Source organism: Coenobita brevimanus, chromosome 100, assembly GCF_032717465.1.
Source record: "Coenobita brevimanus isolate Jiangsu-jjx chromosome 100, ASM3271746v2, whole genome shotgun sequence".
NCBI classification, from domain to species: Eukaryota; Metazoa; Arthropoda; class Malacostraca; order Decapoda; family Coenobitidae; genus Coenobita; species Coenobita brevimanus.
Window position 1 is genome coordinate 8,479,041 of NC_137053.1, and position 23,615 is coordinate 8,502,655.

General features: G+C 40.6%; 1 protein-coding gene across 1 annotated transcript in view; it reads right to left on the bottom strand.

Annotated features, from left to right (window-relative positions):
- Positions 1–23,615, bottom strand: part of LOC145414572 (beta-alanyl-bioamine nonribosomal peptide synthetase ebony-like) — a 178,681-nt gene that overhangs the window by 33,027 nt on the left and 122,039 nt on the right. Inside the window, exon 10 of the mRNA XM_080284090.1 lies at positions 992–1,188. Within this exon, the coding sequence (XP_080140216.1) occupies positions 992–1,188 (197 nt within the window). The remainder of the gene's footprint in view (positions 1–991; positions 1,189–23,615) is intronic.

A 23,615-nucleotide genomic window follows, 5' to 3' on the forward strand; every position in this document is an offset into this window, starting at 1 on the left:
TGTTGATAATAAAGCGATTGAGTAGCAAATGAATGAAGAGATGAAGAGAGAACCTGTATTTTTTCACAGGAAAAATCATCAGAGAAATTACCAATATGCCGGGAATCGAACCCGGGACTCTCAGGTGAGAGCCAGGCAGCATACCACTACACCACGACCAGGTAAAAGTTGACTTACGTTGTCACAATCTTGTAACCAACGTCCCTCCGCCCCCACTGTGGGCATCAAGAGGATGAGTTAACCCCCTGGCACTCGGGCAAGTAGATGCTTTTAATCTATCCCAAACACTTACGGCAAGTCAGAGTTAACTTTTACCTGGTCGTGGTGTAGTGGTATGCTGCCTGGCTCTCACCTGAGAGTCCCGGGTTCGATTCCCGGCATATTGGTAATTTCTCGAATGAAGAGATGCTACGACCCCTCTTAAGACCTTGAGGCTGAAGGAGGAAACAGGATAGGGAAGAGAGGCGTGAGGGATACGGTAGGGTGAGACGGATGACCGAACGTAACATGCAAGTAGATTTCATTCACAGCAGATTTTAACCTGTTCTTACCACGAACATTTTCTATACCGGTGAATGATAGTTAAATATTAAGTTGTTTTGCCATATTTTTCATGTTACTAATTTCTCCAGTTTTGTTTTTCATTGTTTGATGGCTTCATTTGAGTCATGATGAAAGCCTAAGCTCACGATTTTATCAGCAACGTAAGCCCAAGAGGTTTTATGCATAAGACCTCAGATGTCAGGCTTATTTAAGAGTCACTCTCTGCTCTGCCGGTCAGACTAGTGAACGCCCCATTTCTCTTTGTTTGCCAGAAGGGCAATTAAGGACTCTGACGTAAACCAACTTCTACGGTCATGTTCAAGGGGAAGATTGTAATTTAGCAAAAACTTACTTTTTATCTTTCAGTGAAACAGAAAAGTGTATGAAACAAACTGATACAAAACCCAAATAAATAAACAGACACAGTTATTAACATCTCATAACTTACCTGGGTAACCTCTCCAGGCTTGTAGCAGAGAACACATACTTTTTCCACACCGTCCACCTTCTTGAGTGCCAACTCCACCTCCGTCATGTCGACTCTGTGGCCGCGGACTTTGATCTGGGAGTCCGTCCGACCCTCAAACACCACCATACCGGACACCAGACGACCAAAGTCCCCCGTACGATATAGGCGACAGTAGTCTACGCATTTAAAGATAAATAATAGTAAGAAACAACAACAACAACAACAATAATAATAATAATAATCATAATAATAATAATAATAATAATAATAATAATAATAATAATAAAACACCACAAAATTATCCAAGGACAATTTTGATAAAGAAAAATTCCCACAGTCACTGCCTTGCCCTGTTGCCCCAAGAGAAGCTGAACTATTGAGGGACCTTTGAGACCAAGATCACTGATTTTGTGCACGTCACCTTAGGTCAACACAGTCTATATGTCTACCAAGTATGGGGTCTTTAATCCTTCATGGAAAATTAGTTGACATTTGGATATCCGGAAAAGTCCCAATTTTTGACCCCTGGTGATCTCAGGGAATAGTCAACCGATTGTAACCAAACTCCTTTCCACACCGCGTCCCCCATGAGGCTATATTGTAGTTAAATTTCAGCCTCCTAACTTAACCAGTTCTTGAGAAAGTGTGGCTGACTAACTTTTCTGTGTTCAGGATAATATCTGGAGATCCGGTTGACAGGGCCAAAGAAGTAGACAGCTGTCCAAAGTTGAACAAGTTTCAAGGCTCCATGCTAAACAGTCTTTGAAATATTGCAGTTTTAAAATAAGTATGAATAATAACTAGAACGCCGTCAAATTGTCGAAGAACAATTTTAATTAAAAAAAAAAAAAAATTCCCACAGCCACTGCCTACTAGAAGCCAAACTAGTCCAGTATTTTGGACCATAAATGATCTCAGAGAAAAATAATCTGATATGGACTATATTAAGCAATGCATTCAGGCCATGTCCCAAGTGTATGCCATAAAATTTTCAGCCCTCTAACATAAGTGGTTCTTGAGCTTTAGGGTCACTTTATTCTCCCAGATTCTATCCAGGTTCCGGTAATTGGATCATGATGATATCTGGTCAGATGATGTGGCCAACCAGTACTACGATACGGCAGAGAATGAAGGCTGCAGCTCGAACGTTATGCGAATGGCAACGATTTAGATCTTCCCTTGAATATGAAAAATATTGACAAGAACATGAAAACTTTCCACAGGCATGTGACAATTTTAATAATAATAATAATAATAATAATAATAATAATCTCTCTCTATCTCTGTTGCCAGACGCCATAATCCCGTAAAGGGTGGCCATTTGACTTTGAGTTATTTGTTTTACGGGGAGGGGCACTAACCCTCCACCAACCCACTTGTTGACACGTAGGGAGCACATATGGCTTGGTTATATGGTTACCACCCAGCGTTGTAAATGGTTTCTTGGCTTACAGGAAACCATTTGGCTTGTCACTCAATGTAAAGCCACCTGTAAAGGAAAGAAAGGCAATAAGTGACAGGAAAGATGGGAGAAATAGGAAGAGAGGAGGGCAGACACAGAAAAAGAATGATAAAGGTTAAGGAAGAAGTAGGCAGCACTACATCATGTGAGTGGATGATGGTCGCCACCACCTACCACTATATTAATAATAATAATAATAATAATAATAATAATAATAATAGTTAAAGTAATGAAAATAAAAAACATTATAATAGAAATTAAAAAGTATGATAATAAAAATAATAAAAATAATAAATAATTAAAATACGAATAATAAAAATTTAAATAAGATTAAGAATAATAAAATTTTTACTACTACTACTACTACTACTACTACCGTACTACTACTACCACTATTAACTAAGAATAATAATAAAATAATATAACAATAACAATAGAAATAATAATAATAATAATAATAATAATAATAATAATAATAAAAATAAAAAATGTTACTAAAAATTAAAAAGTATAAAAATAATTATAATAATAATAAAAAAAAAAATAATAACAATAATAATAATAATTACTACTGCTACTACTACTACTACTAATAATAATAATAATAATAATAATAATAATAATAATAATAATAATGACTACTACTGTTACTAATAATAATAATAACAATAAAAATAATAATAAAAATAATATGATAACAATAATAATAGTAATAATAATAATCCATTCATCCATCCATCATCCAATCCTACATTGCCCCATGAGGAGCGTAGGAGCCCGGGGCTAGGCATTTGGTCTCGACATTTAAGATGAGAGTGGCCAGCTTCACTCATCCCTGAGTGGCATTACATGAGCAATCAACCCTAACCACCCCTTGGATATAAACCTTCACCGGCTTAATCCGACTGAAGAGCAATAATTACCCACTAAACCACCAGGGGCCAAAATTTGGTTATATGGTTACCACCCAGCGTAGTAAATGGTTTCCTGGTGTACAGGAAACCATTTGGCTCGTCACTCAGTGTACAGTCACCCACAGGCAGAAGAAAAGGAAAGAATGAAGGAAATAAAGACAGAACAGGGAGTGTAAAGTCACCCTAGGCAGAAGGACGAGGAAAGAATGAAGGAAAGAAAGACAGAAGAGGATGGAAGGAAAGAAGAATGGAAGAGAGGAAAGGGCAGACACCCGAAAGCAGCACTACATCGAGAGAGTGGATGATGAGCGCCCCCACCTACCACAAGTAAAAATAATAATAATAACAATAATAATAATAATAATAATAATAATAATAATAATAAATGATGATTGATAATTACAATTCATCATCATCATCAATCATCATCATCATCATCATTCATCAGTCATCATCATCACTCGCCATCATCATCATTCATCTATCATCATCAATCAATAATCACCATTAATCATCAATTATCATCATCAATCATCATCACCATCAATCATCATCTATCATCATCAAATCATCATCAATCATCATCATCAAATCATCATCATCAATCATCATCACCATCAGTCATCATCACCTATCATCATCAAATCATCATCATCATCAAATCATCATCATCATTAAATCATTATCAATCATCATCATCAAATCATCATCATCAATCATAATCCTCATCATCACTCATCAATCATCATCATAGTAATAATAGTAAAATTAATTTTATTCAACGTACTGCCAGTTGATTGTCCACAATTTTCCGAGAACCACTTGCCGTGGCTGGGTTAATGAAGACTGTATCAAATCCTTTGTGTTGGAAAAGTCACCCCAAAGTTGAACGAGGTCGTTTAATGGTAGTAAGAATAAACCAGATAAATTTGTCACCTGATTCAGAGGTTTTCAACTTCGTGTGTTGATTTCAGTGGCGTGAATAACTGCCCAAATGGAAGAAATATTCCATCATACTGAAAATAAGTTATTGTCACGATACACCAATGTCTGTCCGACTTGAACAGCGTTTAGGTTTCACCATAAGTGTTTTCAGTGTCATGCAAGGCCATGGCGACATAACACACTCTTGTTTCACTGGTTCACTGATTCAGAAAACTCACTCACTCGTTCAATTTCTGTTATTCACGCTTTGCTGTCATCGTAAAATCTGTTTACAACATTCAATACTTTACCTACGCGAAGATCCTCGTAGATCTGGAGGGGCTTTGAAACAACCCTCACAAAACTGGGATAATAATCGTAGGTGTCCAGATAACGCCCTTCCCAGAAGTAACTTGTAATTTTGTTATGGCGCGTTTGTTAACGCAAACAGATGCAGTATCTATGTGAAAAAACCTACCGTTACAGAACTTGAAGAATAACACAACGTGGTCAGACTCCATTTTACTGAGCATGAAGTTAATACCAGGCCATCCTGTGAAAGGAGTTACGAAGCCATTCAGTAATTCAGTCCAGTATGTGGTGTCCAGAGAAAGAGCAGCTATACTGTTACATTCGTTTTACCTCCATCACACCAGAGTTGCGATGCCACGGTTATCTGAAAAGTAAAAAAATAAAAAGTGGTCAGATCGCAGTGAGGTCTCCGAAAAAAGTGCAAATTTCTGAAAATATTAAACCCAAATAGAGTTCAAAAAGAGATTACTGCTATCTAGTCGATCCTCGGGCGTAGTTACGGCGACCCATGCATCCATGGGTCGACTCATAGGTAGAGTTCAGTGCGAGCCCAAGCAGATCTGTGCGAGCTCCAGGCGAACAAGTCGACCTCACTGCATCCCCGCTGCATCCTTAGGGTGTGCGCAGTAGATGTCAGCGTCCACACGGCGAGCATAAACATAGAGGTGTTTTGCAGAGCTCGTCATTTCAACTTCAGTTGTTTTTCAGAGCACGTTTTCAACTTCATGATGGGGAAGCAGACAAATAAGGCACGGAGGAATGCTCTAGTACCCAGAGGCAGGGCCAGGGGACCCTCTCCCAGTTCCCCTCCTACAGGGCCATCAGGTGGTGACGAAGAGCACATTTTCAACTTCATGACGGGGGAGCAGACAAAGATGGCAAGGGGGAATGCTCCAGCACTCAGAGGCAGAGGCAGGGGACCCTCTCCCAGTTCCCCTCCTTCAGAGCCATCTGGTGAAGAAGTCCAACCCACCCAAGAAGTCAGGGAAGCCGATGCTGCAGAGGACAGCAGTGCTGCATCATCCAGCGATGGGAGCCCATCTGCTACCCAGGGGCCTTCAAAGAAGAGACCCAAGTAGGCCTCTGATCTGACTGAAGCACAGAAGGACCTGATGGCTAATTGGATAAGAGACAATGAATGCCTCTACAATACAAAACTGTCTTCATATAAGGACAGCCAAAAGAAAGACAGGCTATGGTCCGACATGGCAACTCAGCTGGATAAGGAGGTGGACATCCTTCAGATGTGGTATCGGTCAATGAGGACCACGTATGGGAAACTTATGAAGAAGTCTGGTGATGGAGCCCCAGAGTATACAGATGGGACATGAGGAAGTCTGCCTTCTTGAAGAGTCATATTTATGAGGTCCAGAAAAGGACAGTGGTCAGTGTAGGTATCCTGCAAAATAATTATATTATTTTCATTTTAAGCATATTTTTATATACATATTATGATATACCTGCAAAATACATATAAAATACATGAACATTTATTCAATATAAATGTTTATAATTACATACTTAACTTTTTCTTTGCTTTTGTCTTTGCAGATTAAGGCCAAGCTTGCTGCAGCTGCTGGAGGGGATGAGACAGAAGACGGAGGAGGAAGGACAGGCCGTCACCCCCAGTTCTGCAACAGGGGATGCTCCCATCATCCTCGAGGCACGCCCCACCAGGAAACATAAGATGGCTTCAGAGGATGAGTTGCAGATAGCCACCATCAAGAAGTGTGGAGATCAGGCGCTGGCCATCCAGGAGAAGATAATGGAGATGCTCAAGCCACCTGGCCAGGTCACAAAGTGCTCGGCCTATGCTGACTGGACGAAGTCGGTTATGGAGGACCTGGACCCCTTCCTCTGGCGGCGCTTTCAGTTGCAACACTTGCTGCTGCTGTATTGATACCTAGGTCATAATGATGGACTGAAGGCGCAGGGGCAGCAGCTGCAGCAGCAGGGTGACCCCAGCTTCGTCCAGCAGCCTGGCCCAAATTACAGCCAGCAGCCACCCATCTATGGTCAGCGCCAGACTCCATGTCCATCCCCATCCTCAGCAATGTGCCTGCCTACACCTGCACATTGGGCACCAGTTGTACAGCAAGGCAGCAGTCTCAGCAGCAGCAGCAGTCTCAGCAGCAGCAGCAGCAGCCTCAGCAGCTGACGACGCTCCAGACCATGTCATAGGCTTCTACAGTGATCAGAATGACCCCTGGAACGAAAATGACCACCAGCACTCCAGCCCGGAGGGAGGACTCATCCTTTAACTTAAGCACTCTGGTTGGGAACGAGTTCACCCCTCTGAGTGCATCCTTCACTGAGCAGCTGCCTGAAGGCAAGGACTTCAGCAACAGCAGGAATAGCAACAGCAACAGCACACAGGATAAATAAACAAATGCCATGACTCAGAGACGGTTACTATGATTCAGAGACATATTGTGCATTATATAGGTTTACATTTTGTGACTGAAAACTAGAAAATTGTGTTGTTGCTTTTTACTTTTAATACAGATCTGTTAAGCATTTTGGCCCCAATACAACCTTAAACATTTTGCCCCCAATAACTTATAAAAAGGAAAATAAAAGTAGAAAGTATGCCCCTTAAAACTTAATAGAAATAAAAACTTGTGCCGTCATTTCTCCAGTACTATCTTTTTTTCTTTTTTTTTTTTTCATATTTTATTTATTTATATTGTTCAGTGGTTTGCACTCAGTTTGTCTGTTCAGTCGTTTAAATAATACTTGTTGCTTGTAGTTGAAGAATAAAGAGCTTGGGCTTATCTACCTATTTTCATTGTTCCAACTGAAATAAATATACAAGTGGACAGTTGCAGTACACGGCCAGCTAGACACACTGTGGAGGGTAGGGGAAGGAGGAGAGGGAGAGAGGGAAAAAGTGGTGGGAGAAACAGAACAAACTTTATTTTAACCACATGAAACATACCATATTTATTTTGGAAACAGGCCTACAATACTTTCTGTTCATATACTTTCCAACTGTTCATATATTTAGCAACTGTTCATAACATCATATATGGCAACTGTTCATATATTTGGCAACTGTCCATATTTGGCAACTGTATTTTTATATCATCGTGTCTTGCCAGGGCACAAATCCTGCAGGAGAACTGAGGTAAAGTTTGAGGTATTCTTGCTGTTTCATGGCTGCAGTGCTGTTACGGTTAGCCCCTCTCTGGCTGTAGACCTCGTGCATGTTGCATGTTGCCCTCCAGGATCCTGGGACCAGCTGGTGATTGGCATCCTCCGTATCCAGAGTAGCATTCTGAAGGGCAAGGTAGCGCATCCTTATGAAGTTGTGGACACAGACACAGGCCTCAACGATGAGTTGGACGGTGTCAGGTTCCTGCTGCTTGGTACTCAGGAGAACCTGCCAACCTTGGGCCAGGATGCCGAAGGCATTTTCCACAATGCAACGACCTCTGAATATCCTGTAGTTGTAGATCCTCTGCTCCTTTGTCATCCTCCTCTGAGAGTAGGGCTACATCATGTTGGTCAGCAATGCAAACACATCATCAATCAGGATGAAATATGGTGTGTCCCTGTCGTCATTTGGTAGGGGGTCTGCTGGGGGAAGACCAATGGTCCCATCTTCTAGACACTCCTTCAGCTCTGATGCATTGAAGATCTGCGCATCTGACATGTGTCCGTGGCCTCCAACATCTATCCAGAGGAACTCGTAATCTGAATCAACGAGGCCCATTAGAACAATGGAGTAGAAGCCTTGATAGTTGTGATACAGGCTTCCACTGATTGCTGGGCATTTGCAGGGAATATGCTTCCCATCCAGGGCTGCACAAGCATGAGGTACGTTCCATTTACATGCAAGCACTTCAGCACTGGGGTGCCATTCTTCAAGGGAGGTGGGACAGCTAATGACTTTGTTCTTATACTCATCTGCCATGGCCTGGCAGACTTCTCACACTAGGACAGATATGGTGTTATGAGGCACTCAGAAGTCAAACTTTATGCTGGTGTAATTGTCACCGGATGCTAGGTGGCGCATAATTATGGCAATCTTCATCCCAGGTTCGATACCTTCCTATATCTGGTGTCTTATTTGGTGCATCTAGGACCAACTCTGGCAACTAGCTCATCATACATCTCTGGTAGTACTCTCAGGAAGTTGAATAAGGAAGCAGGATCTTCATTGTGTAGCTCAGGCATTAGCTGATGATACTGGCCAAACTGAAGTCTTCTCCCAACACCTAACCATGGCCTGACACAGCATCTCCTTGGCCTTCTTCTCATCCTCCTCCTCCTTCTCACACAGTTGAGCAGCCCCATGCCATTTTCTGCCTACTGTGCTTGGATATGTGCTAATTGCTGTACGATTAACAAATTCTGTCTTTCTGCAGCCATGGTGAACGGGAACTGGAAAATGATGATGTGTGGATGCTGATGCTGTACTTATACCAAATGTGTGTGTGCACATGTGTCAAAGTGGGGTCGCACTAGGGATACAATGCAGATGCACTACACTCATAGTAAGAAGGCAATGGTCGCAGTGGCAATGCCCTGGGGTCATTCTATGTTCGAGAACAAGCCCATAACTTGCAGTAGTGATGCAGTGAGGATGCAGAAAGGTCTACTTAGGCTTAGAGTGCATTTAGAATGTAGTAAGCTCTACTTAAACTCTACTTAGGGTTGCAGAGGGGAGATCTGGTGAGCCCAAGTAGATCTGTGTGACCCTAAGTAGAGTTCAAGTAGAGGTTACTGTGATCAGGTGAGATGCCAGGCAACCCTAGTGTGGGCCTGCTGCGAGCTGACACCTCGGTGACCTCAGTGTGATGGTTTTGAGCAGGTTCAAAACAATTGCCACACCTAGGCGATCTGAGGCAATCATGAATACCCTAACTAGACCTAGGTAGACTTCAGAGCTTAGATTAGTGCCTGTCAACTATACGAGGGATGTTTAGGTACAATAATTAACAAGTCCAAATCTTTCCCTTGAATATGAACCAAAGTAGTTGTTTATACATGAAGGTTCCCAACTGTTCCAGTTTGTGAACAAGGACGAGGAAAAAACAGACTTTGCCCAGCAGTCCTTTCCATGTTCGTTTTTCTTTTTCTTTTGTATTTTCATTGACACACTGGAGCCAGAAAAACAGCAAAAAAAAGGAACTCTTAATTTTCAGCACGTACCTTCTTTCTCAATATCAGAAAAACAACTAGGCCCCTATGCTCGTTTTTTCAGAACGAAGGCAACCTTTATATTTAACTCCTCCGTGGCCTTGGCTCCGAAAATTGATGGGCTCCCGTGGCCGACACCGGGATAATTTTTTTCAAGATTCGAAAATCGATTTTTTTCCTTTATCAACGTGAAGAGAATCGTCTGGGGCACTGCCAATGTAATTTTTAATTTCCTAAACCCATCCCATGATTCATAATGAATCGCAGAAAATTTTACAAAATTACTGTGGACACTGGTGAAAACTAAGGAAATGCACCGCACTAAGAACTTGCGGCCCCCCCGAGGAAGGAATCACACCACCTGCGAGCCGATTCTTATCTAGGGCGGCTCGGAATATGACCTTGACCTTGACCTACTGTACTTTCACAAAATTCGAACTCGTAGGAGATTTTCAATCCTATTACACACCTGTAATTTTTTTTTATGATATCTTGAGAGTTTGCGATATTATCGTGGTAACAGACACAATGACCCTGACCTACTATCACCAATTTCGAATTCGTGATCATTTTTTCCTCTACTACACACCTGTAAAATTTTGCGATATGTTGAGCGGTTGCAAAGTTATCGTGCAAACAGACACAAAGACAGACAGACACACTCACAAATTGAAAATAATACCAGCTTCACTATCGCAGCTAGTAAATATCCATATTTTTGCCCCCTCCCCCCCCAAAAAAAAAAACATTCAATGTTGCTGAAATCATTTGGAATGACTAGAAGTGTGTAATACGAACGAAATCAGTACATAACATGGAAGGTTTTATAATAATAACTATGATTATTTTTTTCTTCACTATTTTTGACATTTATTTTGTTTATGCAAGTATGGAGTTAGCTTTGTAGTGTGGGTGGAGTAGTGTGGTCTAAAGAAAGGGAAAAGATGTTTTATTTAGTATGTTACCAGATAAGGGTGCTGCTGTGTGTGAATAGGCTGAACCGTTGCAGCCAGAATTAGATACGAATTAAGCTCGCACTAGGAAATTAGCATGAACAGAAGGGAAGGTTTTACATCCATATATTCTCCACTGGATCACCTTATGTGTTGCTGAAATGGTTCTGAAAAAGAATGTGTAAAATGAACAAATTCAGCACATAATATGTGTACTTATATGTAAAAGTAGTTTTATGTTTATATTTTTTTATTCCCGTAAGGAGTTGTGTTTTTACTCTGGATGGCATGGGAGTTATAATGCGTGTGGAAAGAGAGATAACGGGTGTAGCTGTGTGTGTTTAGGGACATCCTTCGTGGTCAAAAACAAAAAATAAGGCCAGAAATTAGCACTGTGGGTTGGGGAAGAAGGGGTAAGGGATGGCGAGGTTGTGAGATGCAGCCGTAAGTACAATAAACAAGGAATGAATATTTTCCCGCAAATCCCAAAAATATGAGAGGAAAACAATAAAATAAATAATGATAGAAATAAAATTAGTAAATAAAAAAACTTACCTTTTACGCTTGTAGGGTTGTGGGCAGAGCGGGCGAGGGAGCACAAGGGATGCTTATCTCTCTTCCCTTCCTTCCCGGGTCAAAAGCAAACTTGATAAGCAGTCACTGTCTGGGAAACGTACTTTCTTTCTTTTTTTTTGACTAACTTGTTTTCTTGTTCTTACCTACACTAACACTGTAGGGGAGCAAAAGACGAATATCCACTCATGACTGATTCACGAGATGTACCGACTGCATGAGTGGTTTGGTGGGTACAGTAGGCCTGTGTCAACATCACTCAGACCTTCGTTCCCTTTCCAAAATTGTTCACAGTTTTTTACAGATTGCACTGCGTCGACGCTACCTGTCATGCTTACAGTAAAGCGTCGTACAATGTCGGCGGCCATTTAAAAGTTAAACATTATTACCTCCGCCAACGAAGTTGGAAGTTAGGTATAAGCAACGTTTGTTTGGTTGGTTGTTTGGTTGTTTGTCTAAAGGAATCTCGAATTTTAATGATGGATTTCAATGAAATTTTGTGGATATGTGGGTCATGGACCATGCAAGAGTTGATTAAATTTTGGTGGTGATCTGAGTTGAAGTTCTGGTTCAGGGCAGTTACTTCCTTCATTGCCAACAAGGTGCCTCAGAGATTTATTGATGGATTTCAATGAAAAACTGTGGAAATGTGGGTCTTGGGTCAAAGAAGAGTTAATAAAATTTTGGTGACCCAACTTATCTAGTAGAGAGGTGTTGCAGGAGGTGAGTGCGCCAAACTTGTTAATGTCCTCAACCTGCAGGAGATCATTAGTAGAGAAGAGGTTATGAGCAATCGCTAATTACCTCTTCAGTACCAGGACATCCTCTGCTGGGTGTATTTAGTCCTTGATGCCGCTCTGTGATTTAATATTGCCATGAGGAGCGCTCAGACAGTGAAGGGGTCATTAACGGGGAGAATCGATTTAACTCACATCATAACCAGAGTGATAATAAGTGGCATAACAGATGAGCTGGTGTGACAGTAGCTAACACGAAAAAATACCTAGGGTCACACATTTATGAGTCACATGAAACATTATCACTGACTATAATTCTATCTATCTATCTATATATAGCCCGACGCCCTAATCCCGCAAGGGGTGGCCTTAGACAAAACGCCTCCATGTCTCTCTGTCATCCACCATTTGACTACCCTCCCCCCAACTCACTCCCCCCTCCCTCATATACCTCTCAACTCCATCCCTCCACTTCATCCTCGGTCCACCCCTCCCTCTCCCTCCTTTCATCTCACCTACATACACCCTCTTAGTCAGTCTTTCATTCTCCATTCTCTTCACATGTCCAAACTACCTCAGTGTATTTCTCTTCATCTTCTCAACCACATCCACATCTACCCCACAACGTTCCTTCACTTCTTCATTCGTCAACCTGTCCCTCCATGTCACTCCACGTGCTCCTCTCAAGTAGCTCATTTTCACTGCTCTCAATCTTGACTTGTTCCCCTCTTCCAAGGTCCACGCCTCGCTTCCATACGTCAGGGTAGGGATCACAGTACTATTATGCAGTGACTTCGTAACTTCCATACTCACCTCCCTATTTCTCATCACTGCTTTCAGTGAACCAACAACCTTCCTTCCCTGCTGTACCTTTTCACGCACTGCATCCCCCCACGTTCCATCCTTATTCATCACACTACCCAAGTACTTGAATGCACTCACATTCTCCATATCCTCACCATCCAACCTCACTGTACATTCTGTGACTTCATTCCTCTCAAACACCATAACTTTACTCTTGTTTACATTAACTTTCAGATTCCTCTTCCTACACACTGTCCCAAATTCATTCACCAAACCTTGCAACTCCCATTCATCTTCATTCAACAATACTGTATCATCAGCAAACAGCAACAACGGAATCTTCCAAATCTCACCCTCATTCATTAGGGCCACCCCCACATCCACTGCCCTACCTTGCACTTCCTTTACAACCCCATCCATATATACTGTATATTAAACAGCCATGGAGACATCACACAACCCTGTTTCAGCCCCACACTAAGATCAAAGAACTTAGCTCACCATCCACTCGCACCGTAGCCCTAGCTCGTTCGCACTCAACAATTTCCCCTCCACTCCATATATTCTTAATACTTTCCACATACCTTGCCTATCTATTCTGTCATAAGCTTTCTCCAAGTCCATGAAGGCAGCATACACTTTCTTTCCCTTCTCTAGATACTTCTCCACTAAACATATTAGAACAAATATCTGATCTACACACCCTTTTCCCTTTCTAAATCCCCCTTGTTCCTCTCCAACTAGCTCCTCTGTTATACGCCTAACCCTATCAATGAGTATTCTACCATACATTTTTCCAGTCACACTAAGAAGGCAAATACCCCTATGGTTACCACATACTTCTATATTTACTTGGCATATTACTATAAGTGTTGTTGTTAGGAGACCGTCATCAGATGCAAACAGGTGGGGAGACAAAGAATCTGGGCGTTATGAGGTCAGACTGTATCAAAAGATACATCGTAGCATCTCTTTCATATCAACTTATGCATGCAGCACCTTGATATGCTATTGTGTGTTATTTTTGTCTATTTAGTACTGCTATTATTTGCTTCAGTAACACACAAGAAGATCATGTGTCTTTTAATACCGCTTTAGTTTGCATCAGTAACATACAAGATTGTGTCTTTTAGTACTGCTAGAGTTTGCATCAGTAACATACAAGATGACTATGTCTTACTACTGGTATAGTTTGCATCAATAACGTTCAAGAAGATTATGTGTTTTTTAGTGCTATACTTTGCGTCAGTAACATACAAGATAATTATAAACTCGTATAATGGCGAATACATCCCTGAGGAAGAAGTATTACGAATGCTCTGAGGCCAAGGAAAGTGCGGCGTATTACGATGCGTCCAGTGTCAATTGTTAGCCTGGTCAGTCGGTAAGAGTGCCGGCTGCCTACGAGATCAAGGCCGCACTTTTTATACCCAGAAACGTTGGGTCTGGTTAGTACTTGGATGGGTGACCGCCTGGGAACACCAGATGCTGTTGGCATCCCTACATGTCAAGTGGGGTTGGTGGAGGATTAGTGCCCCTCCCTGTAAAACAATTAACTCTAAGCCATTGGCCACCCCATCTGGGATACATGGCGTCTGGCAATGAATGAATGAATGAATGAAGTAGTTACAACACATACTAAAAGGAGTTGGGGTGGAGGAGGGATATATATATATATATATAGATAGATAGATAGACAGATAGACAGATAGATACACAACTGATGACAAAATTTTTCTTAGATTCAAATTCATTCAGAATGTTATTAAAAGACTTTTCTTGCTTATTCACTTAGTTTGTTCATATCTCCTACGGGTTATGCTCTAGCTGTCTGTACTAACCAAAACTAATACAATGTCCCCCTTGGCGGCCTGGAGAAAATAAGTCTAAAACATCAGGAACAATCCAAACAGTTTACACTGCTGATATGCAATCAGTGTGAAGAGTATGTACGAGGGAGCTAGGGCTACGGTGCGAGTGGATGGTGAGCTGAGTGAGTTCTTTGATCTCAATGTGGGACTGAAACAGGTGTGTGTGATGTCTCCATGGCTGTTTAATATATATATGGATGGGGTTGTAAAGGAGGTGCAAGGTAGGGCAGTGGATATGGGGGTGGCCCTAATGAATGAGGGTGAGATTTGGAAGCTTCCGGTGTTGCTGTTTGCTGATGATACAGTATTGTTGAGTGAAGATGAATGGGAGTTGCAAGGTTTGGTGAATGAATTTGGGACAGTGTGTAGGAGGAGGAAGCTGAAAGTTAATGTAAACAAAAGTAAAGTTATGGTGTTTGAGAGGAATGAAGTCACAGAGTGTGCAGTGAGGTTGGATGGTGAGGATATGGAGAATGTGAGTGCATTCAAGTACTTGGGTAGTGTGATGAGTAAGGATGGAACTTTGGGGGATGAAGTACGTGAAAGGGTACAGCAGGGAAGAAAGGTTGTTGGTACACTGAAAGCAGTGATGAGAAATAGGGAGGTGAGTATGGAAGTTAAGAAGTCACTGCATGATGGTATTGTGATCCCTACCCTGACGTATGGAAGCGAGGCGTGGACCTTGCAAGAGGGGAACAAGTCAAGATTGAGAGCAGTGGAAATGAGTTACTTGAGAGGAGCATGTGGAGTGACGTGGAGGGACAGGTTGACGAATGAAGAAGTGAAGGAACGTTGTGGGGTAGATGTGGATGTGGTTGAGAATATTAGGAGAAATACACTGAGGTGGTTTGGACATGTGGAGAGAATGGAGAATGAAAGACTAAGAGGGTGTATGTAGGTGAGGTGGAGGGAGGGAGAGGGAGGGGTAGACCAAGGATGAGGTGGAGGGATGGAGTTGAGAGGTATATGAGGGAGGGGGGGGTGAGCTGGGGGGAGGGGAGTCAAATGGTGGGTGACAGAGTGACTTGGAGGCGTTTTGTCTGCGGCCACCCTTTGCGGGATTAGGGCGTCGGGCTATAGATAGATAGATAGATTCACGTTCAATTCCCCAAATACAATTTACGTCGGGATTTCACAACCTAACTAGAGAGGCACTCAGTGGTGCGCATCTATCCAATAAGGGCAATGTAATTTCTAAGCCACTCTTCAGAATGGGTTGGGTTTTCTCATCAGTGGTCCAGGTTTCACAAAGAAGTTTTACGGATCCAGAATCTGTAATACTATCCGGATCGATCCCAAAACTTATTCGATTGTTCCCTGGGTCATGGGCTATCAACCCACCAAATTTGGTCCAAATCTCTCTCTTAGTTTTTGAGTAATCCTACTAACAGGCACACAAACAAACAAACAAACAAACAGGGGTGAAAACATACTCTCCTTGTCGGAGAGAATAATATACATAATGACAGCGGGTCAATATATTTTCAAGTGCAAGTCACACTTCAAACCATAAACAATATTCTTTGTCAAACTTGACCACTATCAAAGCTGCTTACCCAGCCCTATGAACACCAAATTATGTCCTTTAATGCAAGAGAGAGAGAGAGAGAGAGAGAGAGAGAACCAAATTTAAGACAGACTTTAATGAAGCACAGCAATAATCAACAGCAAGTAAATTCGATGAACTCTCGTAAGCAATCATTGGTAACCCCCTGGAATCCTAAGCCGCTTGCCGATAAATGCGGGAGGGTAATCAAACATATCCATCAAAGATGATTTACTTTAGAGCTACCCAGCTACAGTTTCTTTCTACCAGTTACAGATGGGCCTGTGGAGTTGACTTTAGTTTACTCACATGTAATCCTTCTTACTGTGCTTGAATTTTAACAACCACCTACTACCATTGGTTTATTAATAATCAGAATGATAACGGATACTCAGTATATTGATAGATCCTTCACATGACGAGCTGTCTGCTCACACCGATATGAAAAAATATAAATTAAATCAAAATGTTATTTACACACTGGGTATGCATATCTCTGTAGATTTTGTATGAAGTAGCTGCACAGGACTGATAATCGTTAACCTTTTCGGCAATTTCTATGCGTGAAGAAACCTGTCCATCGTTAGACAGAATTATTATTGCACTATAGACCATAACATCCAGAGAGGTAGGCAAGTGTGTGTGTGTGTGTGTGTGTGTGTGTGTGTGTGTGTGTGTGTGTGTGTGTGTGTGTGTGTGTGTGTGTGTGTGTGTGTGTGTGTGTGTGTGTGTGTGTGTGTGTGTGTGTGTGTGTGTGTGTGTGTGTGTGTGTGTGTGTGTTCTTACCTAATTGTTCTTACCTAATTGTATCTTTACAGGAATTAGTCAAGCTCGTACTGTCCCGTGTCTTAAACCAATTTTATCGTAAATATCCTCAAATTTTTGAATTAGTTTGGCACACACTATTTCATTCGGTCGTGCATTCCACTGATCAGTTGCCCTATTTGGGAAACTAAATTTCCTTACGTCTTTATCACCTCTTTTCTTATGCAGTTTTTTGCAGTGTTCTCTTGCTAATGCATCCCCATAAGTTATGTAATCATTCATGTCTGTTTTCTCCTTCCCTGATATGCATTTATATAGCACAATCATGTCTCCTCTTTTCCTTCTCTCCTGTAGTGTAGGTAGATTCAGTTTTTCTAGTGTTTCTTTATGGCTTTAATCCCTTAAGCTTGGTACCCATCTTGTAGCAGCCCGTTGAACTATTTCAATCTTATCTATGTGATTTTTGAGATGAAGACTCCAGACTACTGACGCCTACTCCAGGGTTGGTCTGATGAATTATGTTATTATCTTTCTTAGCATGTCTTCATTTATGTGTGTGAATGCTATTATTTGCAAGCAGTGTATACATGTTCCGTACCTTCTCACTGATGTGGTCAGCCGAAGATAGACTGTTATTGATAATCACACCTAGGTCCTTCTCTCTTTCTAATGTGTATAGGGTTTTACTTCCTAACTTATAATCCCAATCAGGTCCTTTTCCATTTTTACCATACTTGATTACATGACACTTGTCCACATTGAATTCCATTTGCCATGTGTTGCTCCATTCATGAAGTTTATTTAATTCTTCTTGTAGCTCTTTACAAGAGTCTGCATTAGTAATTCTCCTTTGTAATATTGCATCACCAGCAAACATATTTAGATAGCTTTCATTCCCAATATTGCTATCTATGTCATTTATATACACTAAAAACATAATTGGTGCCAGCATTGAGCCCTGTGGAACTCCGCTATCACTTCTCTCCATGATGAGTAATTTCCCCTTAGTACTGTTCTCATTTCCTTTTTTTTTTTTTTTTTTTTAAATAAAATCTTGCATCCGACAATACAGTTTGCCTCGGATTCCTCCTTAATGGTACAGTTTCCACAAAAGTCTTTGGTGCAGTACACTGTCAAATGCTTTCTTGAAATCTAAATAGATACTGTCCACCCATCCTTCTCTTTCCTGCAATGTTTCTGTTACTCTGTCATAGTAACTCAACAGATTAGTAACATATGATTTTCCCTTTCTGAAACCAAACTCTCTTTCTGTTATCATATTCTGTTCTTCTAGATGATTTACCCAAACTTTTCTTATCAGCTTTTCTAATACCTTGCTTACAACACTGGTTAGTGATACTGGTCGGTAGTTGAGTGGATTTTGTCTAGTCCTTTTCTTGAATAAGGGAACAATGTTTACTTTCTTCCAAATATCAGGTAGTTTACCTTGTCCCAAGGATTCCATGAATATTAAAGACAATGGTTTAATTAACTCTTTTGCACATTCATGTAGCACCCAACTTGAAATTTCGTCAGGATCATTTGCTTTTCCTCTGTCTAATATACTTAAATCCTCCTGTATGCTTTTTCTGATATTTGTATATCTGGTAATATGTGTGGGCATGCATGTTCCATATCATCGCTCTCAAAATTATTTTCTTCTGTAAAAACTGACTGGAAATTCTTATTTAGTGCTTCACAAGTATCTTTCCTTGTGTATAGATGATCCCCTCATCCGTAATGGATTGTATTATATTTTTTACTTTGGTTTTGTTTCAGATGTAGCTGTTAAATAGCGTTGGTTGATCATTACCTTTTTTATGATGTCTTCCTCAAACTGTCTTTGGGTTTCCCTCCTTATTCTTGTATAATCGTTTCTTGTCTGTTTATAGTTGTTATATGCCCTCTCACTATTGTGTCTTCTGTATCTATTCCACAACGTCTCTTTTTTTTATTTTTTTTTGTCATTCTGCATTTAACCATTTCTTTATTTTCTTTTATGCTTCTTTGTGAAGTGGGATGTACTTTTGGATTCCTATTTCATAAAGTTCACAGAATTTTTTATAAATAACATTTAAAAATTGTCCTCGAAGCTTCCTTTCCCAATCTGTTTCTAAGAAGTACTGTACTTCTTTAGGTCATGGTAGAGTCCCTTTTTATAACTTAGGCTCTTTTTGTAACTTTCATTGATGTTAACTATGTCATATGCACCCTGAAGTTGCAATTTAGTATTGCATGGTGACTTTTGCCGAATGGAGGGTGATACATTAAATCGTCAATATCGTTTTCTTGCCTAGTAAATATAAGATCAAGTACTGATGGTACATCAAGTCCACTTTTTATAGTGCTTTCCCTTACATGTTGCGTTAGGAAAAACTCCTGCACGAGATCCAGGAGCTTTAGGTCCCAACAGCTTTCCTGGTTTATTATGTCTAGAGTATTCCAATTTATATTTGTATTAAAATCTCCAGTTAGCAAAATTCTTTCTGATTTCTCCTCCATTCTGTGTGGTAATGCTCTTAAACTCTGAATTGTACTCTATGCCAGATCCTTATATTCGCCTCTTTCCCATGTGTTTGATGTGGGTGGCATGTATAAATTTGCTACAATTACTTTCCCTTCAGATGTATTAATCTCTACTGCAATTAGTTCTACTTGTAAGGGTATATCGAGTTCTATTTCCTTGACTTTTAGATTTTTCTTTGTTAATATTATAATTCCTGCTCCTTTTTTTTTTTTTTTAAGTTCCTATCACTTCCCCATATATTGTATTCCTCTAAGTTTAGGATGTCATTTGATATCTTTGCTGTTAATTTTGTTTCAGTTAGGCATATAATATGTGGTTCACTTTCTCTGATGTAATCATTCATCTCTAATAATTTAGATACCATTCCATCTACATTTGAGAACATCAACTTAATCTTGTTTACGTACTTGACATGACTTGGATCTACTACCTTCCTCCTTTTTATTCCCTTCAATTTATGTACCACTTTCGTACTTGCAATTCAATTACTTTGTAAAAAAATGTATTATTCTCCTTCTCTGATCTTCCCTCGTTCTTGTTTTTGTTTCCTCCCTCTTCTCTTTTAGTATTTCCAGTTCCTCTTGCGTTAGGCATCTTTTTATCCATATATTTTTGAATTCCTTTTTTTCCATGAGTTTCTTTGCATTTTTTAGTATCTGCTCCACGGTGTTTACACTCTGTAAGGTTACTTTTAGGGCCTTGACTTATTTCTCATATTTCCCTAGCCTTTTATGTTCCTCTATGTCTTTATCACAGATTTCCTCTGACACTTCCTTCAATATGCTCATTACACTTGCCATCTCCTTTTTGTCTCTCGAGATCTTGTTTTTTATTTCTTCCTCTTCTATACCAGTGACTACTATAGACTTGTTGATATCTGCTGAATCTCTGACCATTTTGGGATTGTTTTGGATTATTCTTTTCACTTCCTTTTTAATGTTTTTTTCTTTAACTCTTGTTTCTAAGTCCTTCTTTACTTTCAACATTTCAGGATACGTGGTGTCCACATCATTTTTGTAGCTTTGCATCGCTTCATTCACCTGTGTTATCTTCTCCTCAATATCACTGCTCTGATCTATCAGATTGCTTACTTGCCTAATTGTCTCTATCATTTTTGAACTCTTCCACGATACTCTCGTGGTTGACTATTGTACTTGCCATTTCACTAATTTTCCTTCTAAGTGCATCCACTTCAACTGTCAGCTCATTTATTGTTGTGTCTTCCTTGTTGACTACCTTTACTAATTTTTCTATTTCCTCCTTCTCCATGTGCAACTGCTTCTTAATTTCATCCATTTCATTCTGAAATACCATCTCCAATCTGTTTATCCATTCTAACAGCTTACTGTACGTCTCCGTTTCAACCAGTTCCTCGTAGAAATCACCATCCTGCTTTCTACCTTTATCCCTTTTCTTAGCTCCTTCCAGACTTGTTTTACTATAGTAGGTGGACATCATGTGGTACTAAGAGCACAGATTCCACTTACATTCCCTGGTGCAGACAAAACAATCAGCTGACGCTTCCTGGGCGCATTCCTGCATTACTTTATGTTGCTATTTGAACAATAGTCTTACTTAAAACGTCCTCTTTTATATTAGGACACCATTTAGTTTAACCTGGTACAGAGCTTGACTCATATAAAGATATTAATTTAGGTATGGCCAGTTGGTCAGGTTGGCCAAATGCGGAGCGATGTGACGTGCGTCCTGCCTGCCCGGCGCCTCTCGTGTGTGCATGCGTGCGTGTGTGTGTGATTCAGGTATTACAGTAATAAAGGGATAAGTTTTGGAGAGAGGGTGCTGATATTTGTATTCATGCTTAGCAAAAAAAAAAAAAGAAGAAGAAGAAGAAGAAGAAGAAGTCATGATGGTGGTGGCCTTGGGCGAGTGAGTGGGTAGAGGGGGAACTGAATGGGGTGATGGTGCGGGGGTAATGGCTGAGATGAAAGGGTGAGATGGTGGTGATGGTGGCGGGGACTTATTAATCATACCTATTTGTCGACGATAATATTTTTAAATCTTTTTTTAATCATCAGTTCTTACGTTTGGTAAGAAGTGATATTTAGAATTTTCCAAATTATCAACAGACACGTGTAGCAACTGCCCATTTAAAAAATATCTGTACCAGTGAAGGAATTTAATTTCTATTGAGAACACTGACTTATTGATACCATTAATTACAGAGCTCTAAGGAGGAGGTCATTCTGAAAAACACCACTTCCAAAGGACTCGTTTTATGTGCGAGGAGGATGGGGAGTGGTTATCATTCCATATGTCTGTCTGTTTGCCCATCCTCTCTGGTGTGTGTGTGTGTGTGTGTGTGTGTGTGTGTGTGTGTGTGTGTGTGTGTGTGTGTGTGTGTGTGTGTGTGTGTGTGTGTGTGTGTGTGTGTGTGTGTGTGTGTGTGTGTGTGTGTGTGTGTGTGTTTTCCAGTCTCTCAATATAAGTATTTCTTTGTAACTAAGCCAAAGAATAAATGCATAACAAATGATCAATTACTGTAATGTGTGGGCATTTGATACAGTGGCCAATCGTCGACAATCAAGTGAAAGTTAATCAAGTCTGTAAGCAATAACGAAAAGTCTGCCACGACTGTCTTAGAACCACCCTGTTGATATCTGAGAGGAGGATGGAAAAGGGGAAGGCTTTGTTAGCCTGCCAGTCTTGATGACAGTTTATTTAGTGGGTAGAAACGGAGAGGGAAGTGATGGTTCAAAAGACAGAAAACAGAAATTATTCCACCACGGTAGGTTTGGGAGACAATATAGTGCCTCACGCAGAAAGGGAGCTACCCTTTCCGCCAGATGTCACGACCGAGTCTAGTACCTTAGATGAACGGTCAGTCATTGCGCCATGTCAAACCATCAGGTGGATGAAGAAGGATAGTTGTGATGGTGTGGGTGTGATGACAGTGGTGGTAGGCAACTGGTGTTGGTGAAGGAGAAGTGTTATAGTTACGGATAGTGTGACAGTGGCGAACAAATGCTTGTGTGGGATGAAAAGTGCTGGTAACGATGCAAGCAGGAAACAAGCGATGACATAATTGAATGCGTAAAAGAGATATAGATGTGGTACTGGACTGAATAATTATATTGGTGATACTGGTCATGGTGTATGGAGGAATGATGAGTGCATGTACTGAATAAGGATAATTTTTTGTTTTGTTTTTTTGTTTAGGCAAGAAAGAAGAAACCAAAGCCAAGGAGCCCGCAAAACTGTTCTCTCCAAGAAGAGAGAAAATGTGATAACAGAGAGCCAAATTCAAGATCCGTTCATTTCGAGATGACTGGACACAATACGTTTGAAAGACTGGAGATCAAAGGCAGTAGGAAATACAGGCAAAGGTAAACAGTTCCAGAGCTGACGTGTTGCCTACATGATGAACTGGGAGTGTTCAGTTAACTTTTGCATTAGAGAGTTGGACAGAAAAGGGATGAGAGTTAATTGTAAGACGGGTGTTGCGTGCTCGCAATAATGGTGGAGGCATGCAGGCAGACAGTTCAGAGAAGCAGTGACCATTGAAGTAGCGATAGAAAAGATAAAAATGTAACAATGCAGCAAAGAGACTGAGGTTGAAGTGAGCCAGTAAGAGGAGGAATGCTAATGAGACGAAAAGCCTCTGACTCCATCTTGTTGAGAAGAGCTGTATGTAGGAAGCCTCCCCACACATGACAGTTGTGTTGTAAATGGGGGCGAAAAAACACGTCTATGTAGTCAACAACCGTGCATAGTTAAAGTATCCACATAGTCGGCTTAGCACACCTAATCTTTTGGAACCAGACATTACAAGAGAAGTAATATAATCTTTCCAAGATAATTCCCGGGAGAATGAAATCCCGGATATGTTTAAAAAGATGCAGGATTGGGCAGGATACTGTTAAAAATTAGAGGATACTCCTGCAGAAGATTTCGTTGGGTTGAAAAACATAAAAACTGAGTTTCTGATACATTAAGAACAAGAGTACTTTTACTACAATCTTAGATATGAAACAAGTCGGACATTAGGTGTGCCACAGGCTCATTTCTTGTTTGCTGAACTAACTGTTGAGATGGATGCTCCAGGAAAGGTG